Source organism: Mauremys reevesii, linkage group 1 (assembly GCF_016161935.1).
Source record: "Mauremys reevesii isolate NIE-2019 linkage group 1, ASM1616193v1, whole genome shotgun sequence".
NCBI classification, from domain to species: domain Eukaryota; kingdom Metazoa; phylum Chordata; order Testudines; family Geoemydidae; genus Mauremys; species Mauremys reevesii.
The window spans coordinates 269666733-269679801 of NC_052623.1; the positions used below are offsets into that span (position 1 = coordinate 269666733).

At 41.3% G+C, this 13069-nt stretch overlaps 1 protein-coding gene across 2 annotated transcripts in view; it reads right to left on the minus strand.

Moving 5' to 3' along the window:
- Positions 1-13069, minus strand: part of MRTFA (myocardin related transcription factor A) — a 149098-nt gene that overhangs the window by 135287 nt on the left and 742 nt on the right. For both annotated transcript variants that reach the window (XM_039489400.1, XM_039489391.1), the window contains exon 2: positions 6614-6674. In XM_039489400.1, coding sequence (XP_039345334.1) covers positions 6614-6674 — 61 coding nt within the window. The remainder of the gene's footprint in view (positions 1-6613; positions 6675-13069) is intronic.

Below are 13069 nucleotides of genomic sequence, written 5' to 3' on the forward strand. Positions count from 1 at the left end.
CATGTTTTCTGTATATATATATATATCTTCCTACTGTATTTTCCACTTCATGCATCCGATGAAGTGGGTTTTACCCCATGAAAGCTTATGCTCAAATAAATGTGTTAGTCTCTAAGGTGCCACAAGTACTCTTGTTCTTTTTGCGGATAAAGACTAAGACGGCTGCTACTCTGAAACCTGAGAAATAAGACACTCCTCTCCCCCCAGGCATTAATTATGCCCCATTTTCTCCTGGGTTTTGAATGCATCAGACCATTCTAAATTCAAAAGAGACTTAGCCTCTACTATAGGCTACACAAACAAATTTCAAGATTTAGGATCGTTACATAGATATCAATAATATTTTTTGATAAACTTGCTGGAGACTAACATACTGCCAGAGAGAAGTCAACTACTTGCCAGGGAGGTGGGAGAGAGATCAAGTGTTCCTACAGTCTCTCTAGTCAAATACATAGTCCCAGTGCTGTAGATGCTCAATGCATGTACCTCCCACGGGTTTCAGTGAGAGTTTCACATAGTAGGGAAGGAATTCAGCCCTTAACAATGAATATTTTAATTAATCAAAAAACCAGCAATAACTTCCCCAATACGAAATGCCAGTAAATACTAACAGAAACCCTCCAGGACAAAACAGATTTAAATATGGGGGGAGGGGAAAGAGAAAGAAAGAGGAAAATCCCACCACATGTTTTCCCAGTCAAGTGACAACACTGCTATGAACAGCATTTCCCATTCTTCTCTCCTTGAAATCTGTTTGCATTTGCAGTGTTGCCAGGGTAATAGCAATTTCAACCAATTTAAGAATTGCTAAGCAACCTGGAGCAGCTAACAGCAACAGCATGCATGTTCAGCTAGGCTATTTTAGGACGAAGTAGTCACTTTTTAAAAAAAAAAAAAACTTAAGAACACCCTTTTGTTAAATGATTGTGCCAGCTGTGATCAGCCAGCCAAAAGAAGAGGTAATCTTGGATCAGAGTGGCTTTCAGTGGATCAGGCTTTGAGATGAATGAACAGAGAAGGAAGAGAGAGAGTCATGTTGTGCCCAGAGGCATCAGTGCCTCCAGGTCATCACAACTCAGCAGAATAATCCAGGAGAAGGGAAATCTGAAGCAGATGGCAGCATCAGCAATATGTTAAATTGAGATGCTGCTAAATACAATCTCATGTGTGTTCTGCTTATTATCCACAAATATCAGTGTCTAATCATAGTAAATGTACTGGCCTATGGTTACTCAGCTGCTGCACTACTGAGTTCTGAAATGTCTGTGTCCCCTTCCCCATTAAAAAATTGTACTTACATTGATAATTAACTGGCTAATGGCTGTCAAAGCCACAAAGGAGCAAAGAAACTGGTGAAGCTGAAGGCTGCTGCGGCAAAGGGAAGGGTGGACTGAGCCACAGAATCTAAAAGGTTTTGGAAAAATTATACAAATTCCATAAGCAACTGCCATTGAATATCTGATCACTTAGATTTCTCTACCTACACAGTCTTGTGCCAGATTGTTCAGGACTTCGGATAATCATAGTTACAAAGTAAAACACCAGGAAGCAGTTATAAAACAAAGATCCAGGGCCGGCTTTAGCAAGTGCGGTGCCCGATTCGTACTCACCCAGCAGCGCTCCAGGTCTTCGGCAGCGGGTCCTTCACTCGCTCCCGGTCTTCGGTGGCACTCAAGGGCCTGCCGCCGAAATGCCGCCGAAGACCCGGAGCACGACTGGGTGAGTAAAAATTTAAAAAAGGCGCTGGCGCGGGGCCCAATTCCAGGGAATTGGGTGAATAGGCCTAAAGCTGGCCCTGCAAAGATCATATGTGCACTCTGTAAGGAAGCACAGGCTTGTTCAGACACCACTGGAATCCCAGCCACAGAAGAACATGATGTTTACACAAAAACACAGAGCAAGAGTATATTATAGGAATTTAACACAATCAGTTCCTCAATTCCAAAAATGAGAGAGACAGAAGTAAGGAAATACTCTTTGGTTAAGAAAGTTGGGTGGGAAGCAACATTTTTGTTCCTTCTTGCCTCCCCAATGTGCACTATACACAAATGCCTTTAGTGAAGAGTTTTTCTAAAGACATACTGTGGTATCTTTCAGAGCTAACTGTCCCAGTTCCTGACTGTTTCTTGGAAAAAATACCCTCCCTTGCTCTGAAGCTGCTTGAAGACAGATATATGCATATGCATTTGAGTGAAACCAAATCCTGGTTTCCAAGATTTGTTAGCCCCAAAACACTGCTTTCTCCTTCAGACCATTAAAACAATTAAATATACAAATTGTCTCCAAGAAAATCCTGATGGGACTTTTTGTGGTGAACAACAAATTCTGAATTTCAAACTCAGAGACAGCATCCCTTAAACCAGTGGTCACTAACTGGTCGATCGCAATCGACTGGTCAATCCTAAAGGATCTCCCAGTCGATCGCAATCTCTAGCGGTGCAGCAGCGCTGCCGCTAAGGCAGGCTCCCTGCCTGCCCAGGGCCCACACCGCTCCCAGAAGTGGCCAGTGAACCCTGCGGCAGGGGGGACAAGGGTCACCCTCCACACGCTGCTCCTGCCCTCAAGCACTGCCTCCACAGCTCCCATTGGCTCCCTGTGGCCAATAGGAGTTGTGGGGGCAGCGTTTGCAGAGAGGGGCAATGCGAGAAGCCTGCACCCCCTCCCGAACCCCAACCCCCGACCCCAGCTCAGTGAAAGTGAGAGAGAGTGGGGGAAAGCGAGTGACTGAGAAAGGGGGGGATGGAGTGAGTGGGGCAGGGCTTTGGGGAAGGGGTGGGGTAGATCCTGGGTTGCCCTTAAATTCAAAAAGTGATCTTGGGTGTAAAAAAGTTGGAGACCACAGCCTTAAACAAATCAGATACAAGACTATTGCAGAGGGATTGGATAATGTTAATTTGCTAGCTCGCTCACTCCTTTCAATATGCCTCCTTCCACTTCACTTCATACTAGCCATACTAAGTCAATGTCAATTCATGGCTTGCCCAGTAAGAGGTTCTGCAGGAATGAAGCAATTCTCAGTCTTTCCTTTTATCTCTGGATATGAAGGAAGTTACCTCCACAAGGGATATATTAAGAAAGGTATTCAGTATACTCCCACTTAGGTTGCAAGTAGGAAGCACATGGAGGCAGAACTATTTTTCCAGTAAATTTAGATCCTGGCTGTTTGGCCTGAAGACTGACACCATAGCTGTCTATACTATAGCACAGGCAGCAGTAGTGCAAGCTCCTCACAAACTCCACATCTTGACAGTGTGCATCAGTTCTAACCTGGGGGAAATCACCTTAAGGTAAATGAGTTCAGCTGCTCCTGCTGAGAATGCCCATGACATGATCCATTAATTAGCGCAATTTTTTTATTATTATATGTAAATATAAAATTCAGACACTGGTCCTCTGGGAACTGGACTGTGATCAACTCATTTCACAAAAGCAAATGAATCATTTTCAGTTACTATCAACCAAGGCTGGATTAGAACCAGTGACTCCAAGGTGAAAGGTTGTGTTTATCCCATCCCTGATTCCTTGAGTCACCATCCTCCAGGCCTTCATTTAAAAATAAAAAAAGAACATTCTTGCAACACATGCAGACAGAAAACAGAAAATTTAAAGGGACAGATGGGTGTGGTGCCACAACTGTATCCTGCCCCAATTACCTTAACGAGTAGGGGACAGGCCATCTTTGAAGATCACCTGAAATCTTTTCACTGTTGCCTTGAGCAAATCTGCCAATATAAGATCCAAAACAAAACATGTTGGGGCCAGCAAGGAAATAGCAAGAAATCTTATCAGACTAAAGGTCTGAACAGCTGTTTGTTAGGGCTTAGAAGAAGGAGCAAGAATGAGCATGTCTGTGTAATTACATCGAAAATAGCATCAGCTGTACAATGACTGATAAATCCATGTAGATAAAGGCAATTCCCCCATTAGCCTTAAAAAACCCACTCTCATCCAGGACCATATTTCTAATGCTCTATAGATATTTTCCTCAAAAAAAATTCATTTTACTCAGTCCAGGTTTAAACAAAAGCTCATAAAAATCATTATCAAATTACCTTTATTTCTTGAATACATGAATAGCAGGTTCAGAAATACAGACCAGAATCCTAAATATTTTCAAATATATTTCATAATCCAATGCTTATAAGAGGCGTCCTGTGGCTTTCAAACTCTTTGAACATTGCAACGGAAGTCTGGGTGTGCATAAAAACAAAAAATACAAAGGACTGGGGTATCAGAAGTGTCACTCGTCACAGTTTTAGGAAACTCATGGTGTGGTATTTACTAAACTAATCCTGCTCAAAAACATGAAAATAACCCCCTTTTCCCATCAAAATCTGTACTAAAGCCCTGCAGTGGGTGAGAGGGGAAGAATTCCTTCCAATTTCAAGAGCAGCAATCTATTAAGCCTTGAACTGGTAAAAGTCACCAAATGAGCATCTAATCCCATTTATACCCTCCCCAAATATTGTTTGTGTACAATTTACTGTCCACTTTGTGCAATATTCCTTTAAAGGTTTCACCCACAGTATAAAGTAATTTCCTCTGGCACTCTAGAGCAACCACTACCATCCAAGAGCAGAGCAAAGGGTCGGTTTTATTTTATTCACATAGGCTAGTGAAGTTGATCCAGCAGTTCAAAAGCCATTAGAGTTATTAATACAAAGACCTTTATTGTGGAAAGCAGGGGATTTGGAGGAAAACTAATTTACAGGTACTGAAGAGGTATAGTCCCTGAAGTGTTTTCCCCCCCCCCTCTTATCAGACTAACCCATCTGTGTGGGTCATGAGCAGAGACTGCCAGAAGTTTTCTAGGCCCATTCACCCTCTCCAATCATGAGAATTTCACATGCTCTGAATTCCCCAGAATTACACCAATCTGAGTTTAACTTCCCTACCTTCCTCCTCAATGGTCCCCAATTTGGAATCCCAGTTTCTTCAATGTGGTTTTCAGCTCTCTGAATACTAACATGACATCCATTTCAATGTCAAGGCCAGCAGAGGATATCAAATTATCCAAGATCTTTTACTCCCTTTATTTTCATTGCGACACCTGCCTACATCAACCTATGGATTTCCAGCTGTTGCAAAAATCTAGGCAGTTTCATCTGCAGCAATGATCCTGGTATACTTTAGAACAGTGGTGGGCAACCTGCGGCCCGTTAGGGTAATCCACTGGCAGGCCATGAGACAGTTTGTTTACATTGACTGTCCGCAGGCACGGCCGCCCGCAGCTCCCAATGGCTGTGGTTCGCTGTTCTCGGCCAACAGGAGCTGCGGGAAGCAGCGCAGCCCACAGGGACATGCAGGCCGCAGCTTCCATTGGCCAGGAATGGCAAACCACGGCCACTGGGAGCTGCGGGCAGCCATGCCTGCGGACAGACAATGTAAACAAACTGTCTCGCAGCCTGCCAGCTGGTTACCCTGATGGGCCACGTGCGTCCCACGGGCTGCCCACCACTGCTTTAGAACATATTAACATTCTACCCAAGATGACTGGTTTGTTAGCCAAAGGTATTAAGGACAGAATAGGTAGAGAAATTTATTCTTCTCATCCCTAAATGTGGCCCTATCACTTGAGACCTAAGGCACACTGGTGGAGAATAAATGGGTAATAAATAATGTGGGAGAAGTTTGCACTGGTGTTGCCCATGCTTTACCAGTTCTGTGGTAAAGGATTCAGCCTCCACTACAGTCAAATAGGCCCCCCCCTTGAAAAAAAAGGAGTAATGCTGAACAGAACCAGTACATTGGAAAAATCTAAAACAAACCTTAAGCCTGGCTTTACAGCCTCTCTGTCAGTGCTACTAGAATTGAACTAATGCTTTTCTGTCTCTTTGGACTCCATTACAGCAAACTTTTACCAAATTAGTAACCAGTCTGTAACAGATACAGGTGACTATATTTAGCCTATGGCCAAAAATGATTGTTTAACACATGGCTCCTGATCCTGAGGTCTACCCTGTATCATCCCTTCTTTTGGGCAGGTTTATATCACAATTGCCAGGCCATAACTGAGTTCTAACATGACAATTCTTCTGTTTAGACAGAATCGCCTGTCTGTGTATAACTGAGTGAGCCAGCCTACCTACCATAAAAGCGTTCAGATACAAGCATGGTATAAGAACTTGTATAGAACAGTCTCAGTACAGGAAAACATCCCATATGAACATACTGTATTTAACACACTTCTCTGTACTGAGACCAGCAGCTGAGGTAGTATGGGTAGAAACAAGGTTGTTTCTACAAAATAATACAAACTGGGCTCTTCAGCAAGATTCAAGCCAACTCTAACTTTCTTATGACTAGAAAATGCTTCTACATGGATGCACTCAGTGTTGGATGCAACTACAACAGCACGTCAACGTCTGTTTACACTTGCAATGGTACTAGTATAGATGTGTCCTGTGTTTTTCTCTCTTCTGGGAAGCTGTCAGGTCTCTATAGGGGTTTCCAAAATTCCATCTTCAGTGGAGTAGGGCAATGACAGTGACCATCACGGATAGTGACAACAAGGCAACGGTAAATTTAAAGATACACTACAAAAGAGCAAATAGGGTTTGAAAACAAAGGTATGAGACTGCCCTCTCCAAAGGGGAAATACATTTATACATACCTTGCTTACAGTTCCCACAAACACACACAGTTTGGTTCCATGCCAGCAGCCCCTCTGATCACTGAAAAGGGGAAAAAAAAAAAAAAACAAAACACAAATTCAAGGCTCTTCATACACAAAACAGCCCACATTCTGTTTCAGCATGAGACAGAGTTCCTCCCAGAGGGTTTTTTGTCACTAGCTTTAAGTATTTTGGTACACACAATGACAAAAGTAGGACTGCAACAGGTAAATACCACCTACCATTTTGGCAGTTGCACTCTTAGCACTGCCAAGGTAGCACTTCTAGTTCAGTTTGGTTGATCTTTCAGTTCCAAGGAACACACTGTCTTGAGACCTCGAGTGCCAACAATATTCAGTACATAAACTGCCCCTCCCCCAACCAGCCCAGCCCTAAACACAAAATGAGGAATCTGGGAGAACATTATGACTAGTTTATTTCTTATGTTGTCCTCTCTTCTGTTTGGATGGGTAAGAAAAGGCAGCATACTTGCCATGACTTTGCCAAGGTTGCAACAGGAATCTTAGATTTCTGCAGACTTTTTCTTGAAACCTTACATGTGATGTTGAGTTAAACATGTAGCATTAAAAACCCCTATTTCTGCTTGGTGCCATAGCCTGAATATGAACATATGCCAGAAGCACTAACTAAGGTGGACTAGAAACTAAAGTTAGTCATTATTTCAGATCCTCCTTAAAGCCTGTTATCTTAACGAGAAGACAGCAAGGATGGAAACAGGTTTCCAACCACTAACTGTGGGCTCTCCTCACTTACATCCATCCTCCATACAGATAACTTTCTGAATAAAATGATGAGTAGCCATACGAAGGACTCAGGCTACATCTACACTACAGCCAGGATTGACGCTCTGAGATTGATCCACCAGCGGTCAATTTAGCAGGTCTATTGAAGACCCACCAAATTGACAGCAGATTGCTCTCCAGTCAACCCCTTTACTCTACCTCCAACGAAAAGAGTAAGGTAAGTCAACGGGAGAGTTTCTCGCATAGACCCCACGATAACTTGACCTAAGGTAAGTCGACTCCAGTTACATTATTCACGTTGGTGGAGTTGCATACTATAGGTCAGTTTTCCGCAGTAGTGCAGACATAGCCTTAGATACAAAACTTTACTCTGCTTTCTACTCCAAAATACATTTCTGTTTATAGTAAGGGCTACAAAAACCATCATCAGCACCCCTCTAAAGAGGTGGAGGAAATCAGTGCAGTCAGTGGCAGATTATCACATCATCTCTGGGAAAAAACAGCCTCTGCTTCCCACTGTATAGGCTTCAGCCCTGACAGTCCTGGAGACATTATGAAGTAACAAAGCAAGGCTGAAAAATATGTTGGGGATGTGCAACAGAAAATATGAGCATCAGACGGGAGGATAGGGTCAAGAGAACTGAAGATACACATGACCCACACTTAGGTGCTTGGACAGTTACGAAACAGGCCCAAACTTAAAAAACAAAAAAAAAACACCTCACTCCACTGCCTAAAAGCTGAGAAGGGAAAGACATATCCAAGGCAACTGCAAAAATATAAATTTGTTAGAAAGAATTCCACTTCTACCTGGGCAACCATTGTTCTGGAGGCAGCACACTGCAAGTTGGTTAAACTATTGCCACACTAATCTAAACTGATGCAAATATTAAACTTGAAGATCTTGCCATTTTAAGATCTTCTGACAGAATTTGAACTGTCACTGTGAAAAACATATTTCTATCCTTCTTCACATGAACTCGGTATGCTGCAGCACTGTCCAGCCTTGCCAGTTTCCAGCCAAATCAACTAAGATGGCCCCCACTCCTTACTAAATTCAGCTCAGTGAGTTATTAACTTTTAGACCTACTTCTGACCATTTAAAATTCAACACAAAATGCCTGCTTATGAAAATGGACACATCAGAAGTCAAAACATCTTTTCAGAAAAGATTTTCAGAAAAGATTTTGCCAAATTCATGGGATTGTATTTACTACCCGACAAAGGAGGTGGGGGATGTACATGCTTTTTCCTAGGCTAGGCAAGGCTAAAAAAATTATTCCTGAAGACTCAAAACACCTTGGAAAGTCTCCTACACACAAAGGTAGAGAATGATGGAAGAAAAAGTTTAGTCTCTCACTTTGCTGCATAAAAAGCCTTGTTATTTATTGATTTGCTAAAATGATTCTGCTAGACTTCCTTATATCATTTATGGAGATTATGCCCTAAAAATTGGGTAATGGAAAGCTCTGAAGAACATTCGTATGTGTGCATTTCCTGAGATTTTTTTTTGTTTCCAACATATTGTACTGATAACTCTTATTTACTTTAATTTATATCTCCCTTTTTCTTTTACCAGTAGACCATAAGTCACCTCTAGAGCAACTCCACTCACATGAAAATTGAGAGGAGCTGGTAAGACCTTTCAACTAAATAACTCCTGCTGGCCTGTCAATTTTTGGTCACTGGGTAACACTTAACAGAATTATATGGCATGTCCTTTTTTGATTTTAAGAGCCTAAAGAGAGGAAGCAATGGAAAGAGATTTTCAGTGTCTCAGTCACGGAGCAAAGATTAATCTGATAACTGTTAATTATTGATGGAAAATATTTTAAATTATATTGCTTTATTGCCTGTCTCTACCAGGACATGATCAAAAAGTAAGTACTTTTCTACTCCTTTTTGCCTTTAACTATAAGAAATCACTGCAGGCAAAATTCTACCACCTAAGTTTTCCTGAAGAAAAAAGTAGTGTCATCATCGCTAAGAAATGCAGAAGTATCATCTTGCTAATAAACTTCTCCATCCAATGGAAATGTTTATACACCACTGTTTACATGTTCAGGCCAAAACTGCTGCTATTCCAGTGATTACAATGGGTTATTTGCCTTCGCTGGTGACTTGGAACTTGGGAGTGGCTGAACAGCATGGAAATTTACCAACTGGCACAAGTCTCTGATCTGAATGTGGCAACTGAGGTTCTGTACCCAATTGTTCCTGCAGCCAAACTGCCTTTCAGATTGAACCTATATTTTTAAAAAGCCTTTAAGAGAATTGTACTGGTGATCAGTACCAGATGGACAGTCATAAAACAGTTTCTCTATTTCTCCCCTGAAAAGGTAGAGTACAAGGACTCAGTACATACTCCTCCTCCTCTACTTCCAGCCACAAAAGTGCAGGAACCCCAAGTTAGGTATGTTTTCACTGCAGAGTTAACTTGAGTTATCTAAACTCAAGTTACTCCTCTTGAATTAGTCCAGCTCAAGTGAGAGCAGACACCTCAAAATAACACTCAAGCTGTTGTGCTCACACAGGCACTGATGTGTGTGTGGAACAGACTTCTGGGGGCACAGCCCAGGGTTCCATGTACCTGCAGTAAGCTTAGCCACTTTATAAATTCTTTCCCATTGCTCTCAGATGCAAATCTAATCCTTACTTGCTGCTTTTATAAACTAAATTAGAAAATGGAGCTGCTGGAGATTTTAAAAACGGTGCCACTGAAGAGATTACAATCTGTTACACATCTGTGTAGGAATGAGATTTTATCCCAACATTTCTAAAGAAAACAAACCCTCCTGGTTTGCATTTATATAAAGTGGGTTAGGAAAATTAAGGCAATCAGTCCCAAGCAAGTCAGCAAATGGTGCATATAAACCAACTTGAATTCTGGCAGACTACCAGAATTAGAGTCTTCACCCTCTTATACAGCTACTATTCTCGGTCATATTCTAACATACATAATATACACAGACTATCTTTGGGTCAATGCACTAATAGGGCACAAGACAAATAGTTTGTTATACTGACGCTCACACTGGCTCCTGCTGTGGGAAATCTCTCCACTAATACTACATCCCTGGAATTTATTTATTCTTAACAGATTAGGAACTGTTCTTATTATGTTACAGAAAATTGAGTCCCCTTTGGATTGTGCATAGCAGAGGAAGAAAACATGGGAGACCAAGAGTCATGACAGAAAAGGAATACTTTTAGTCAATAAGAAAAAGAGTGAACTGTTTATTCGGTGGCCAAAACCACACTGGTATTAGGTCTCAGTCCATAATAAAATAATACTTGCATAATGATTTTCATCTTTCAGGCACTTTACAAGCATTCATCTTTAACAGACAATAGGAGAGAAAGAATTCTCCATTTAATGAAACGGAGAATTAGAGGTTAAATAATTTTCCCAATTCCATAAAGGTTGTTAGTGACAGAGCCAGGACCAGAAGTCTGGAGCACCTGGCTCCCAGTCCTATGTTCAATAAACACCTAAAAATTCACCTTATCAAAAATTCAAGTAAACCACCAATGTGGTGATTTTTTAAGTGCGGTTTGACAACTTTGGGCTACCAAATACATGCTACACATCCGGATTACAAAGTGATGCATTCCTTATCCTGCTCTTTGCCTGCCCAAGAAGAGAAGCCAAATGCATGTGACTTCTATATGCAGTTCAAAACAATCCCCTCATATGTTTTGTTTCCTCCCTCTGATTAATTGTGCACCTGAGGTCTCCTGACAAAATGGTTTTCATGGACCACAATTATTTGAATGGTATGGGACAGGAATCTACATGCCTTTCCTATTACGAAAGGAGGACCAAACTGAAAGAGAAGGCTTGCCTATGAACAAGACTAAATGAAACAGGACTAGAATTCCACCTGAGAGGCAGCACATAACAGTACTTTACAAACAGACCAAAAGGAAACCCCCAATAAGCAACTCATAATTCAGTTTCTAAGCTTTAAAGAGCATGTTAATTTTTAATAAATTAATTCCATTCTTAATTTTTAAAAGATTTATTTAAAAATTTAACTAATTAATCTGACAATGCCTGGAACTACAGAGGTGGTGTAATGATAGTATGAAGCACAGAAGAGAGCCCAACAGAAAAGAGCATTATACAGATTATATCCATTACTTTTGATTTCTTAAATATAAAACTGAATCTAGGATACAAAATAGAAGATAACCAAATTTAAGATATCATTTCCAAAGACAAACTAAGTGATCAAAACATAAGTTTGTCTCAAAACATAAATTGATATGGATCAATAATGGGGCTGAAGAGGATGAACTACTGTTACTGCCATTGTCTCTCACTGCCAAAAACATGACATCATGGCAGAAAGAAGGCTCCCATATAAAGAATGCATGTCATTTATATCCTTTAAGGACACACTGCTAATCCAACCTGCACTTAAAAATCTCAAGAGCATTAACAGACCAGCACCTCAGACAGGAGGCTGAAAATTAAAACTGTTCTCATCCCACTCCCATTCATTTTCCCTAAAGGAGCTGCACTCCAAAGTGGATGGGGGAGGAGGGAAAGGGGACAGGCAATGTACATATGTAATTAACCATGTGTTCTCTTCCTGAAGTGCAGAATGGTACTAGCTGAAGGTAGCCAGAAAAGAAAATTCACCAAAGTGGCTGGTTGAGCAGACATTCATCCATTTCATATGCCAGTTTGAGTTTACAGTTTCAGATCAGATGCTGCTGAGGTGCATTGATGAGTGTGAGTTCAGCATGAAACAATTACATTTCACTTGCCTGGAGCAAGGATTTGGTAGTTCCAGATGAACAGATTAATTTTCCTATCATATAACACTACCTCCTCTTCAATCTCCCAGGAAAAGAGCTGACCATCACCCCAACTTTGCTAAAAAAAAATCCTATGTATTACACTACACAGTATTATTCCTTTAAAGACTTACTAAACACTAGATCTAGTTACAAGTAAAATCACCAAAAACAATGAGGAGTCCTTGTGGCTCCTTAGAGACTAACAAATGTATTTGGGCATAAGCTTTCGTGGGCTAAAACCCACTTCATCAGATGCATGGAGTGAAAATTACAGTAAGCAGAATATATATTCTAGAACATGAAAAGATGGGAGTTGCCTTACCAAGTGGGGAGTCAGTGCTAACGAGCCAATTTGCTTAAGGTGGAAGTGGCCTATTCTCAATAGTTGACAAGAAGGGGTGAACACCAAGGGAGGGAAAATTACTTTTGTAGTGCTAATGAGGCCAATGTAATCAAGGTGGCCCAAGTAAATCAGTATGTTTCAGAAGGCATCTTACACATAATAGTGAATTATTAGGAATGGAGCAGCTTGACAGCATGAGAGGCAGAAGACTCAAAGTTGTTATACCTTGTATTTGAGTATATTTGGGTAGAAAGCCTATATGAAACCACTTCATACACGTCAGATTCACTAAAGTAGAGATACATTTTTAACAGGTATAATGAAACCACCTTATTGTGAAGCAATTTCTCCCCTTCTCTCCCTCACCCCAGAATTTCAATTTAAGGAGCATGGAATTCCTCTCCAGAAAGAGATGGGTCAGCAGAGTGGACATCCAGGCTATGAGCTGCCTCTCATTCTGGTCCCCCTGGCCAGGAGAGAGTGAATACTCGCCCCTAAGTTACAGGGCTTTGCTGATACTTAAAGCCAGCCCTGGTGAA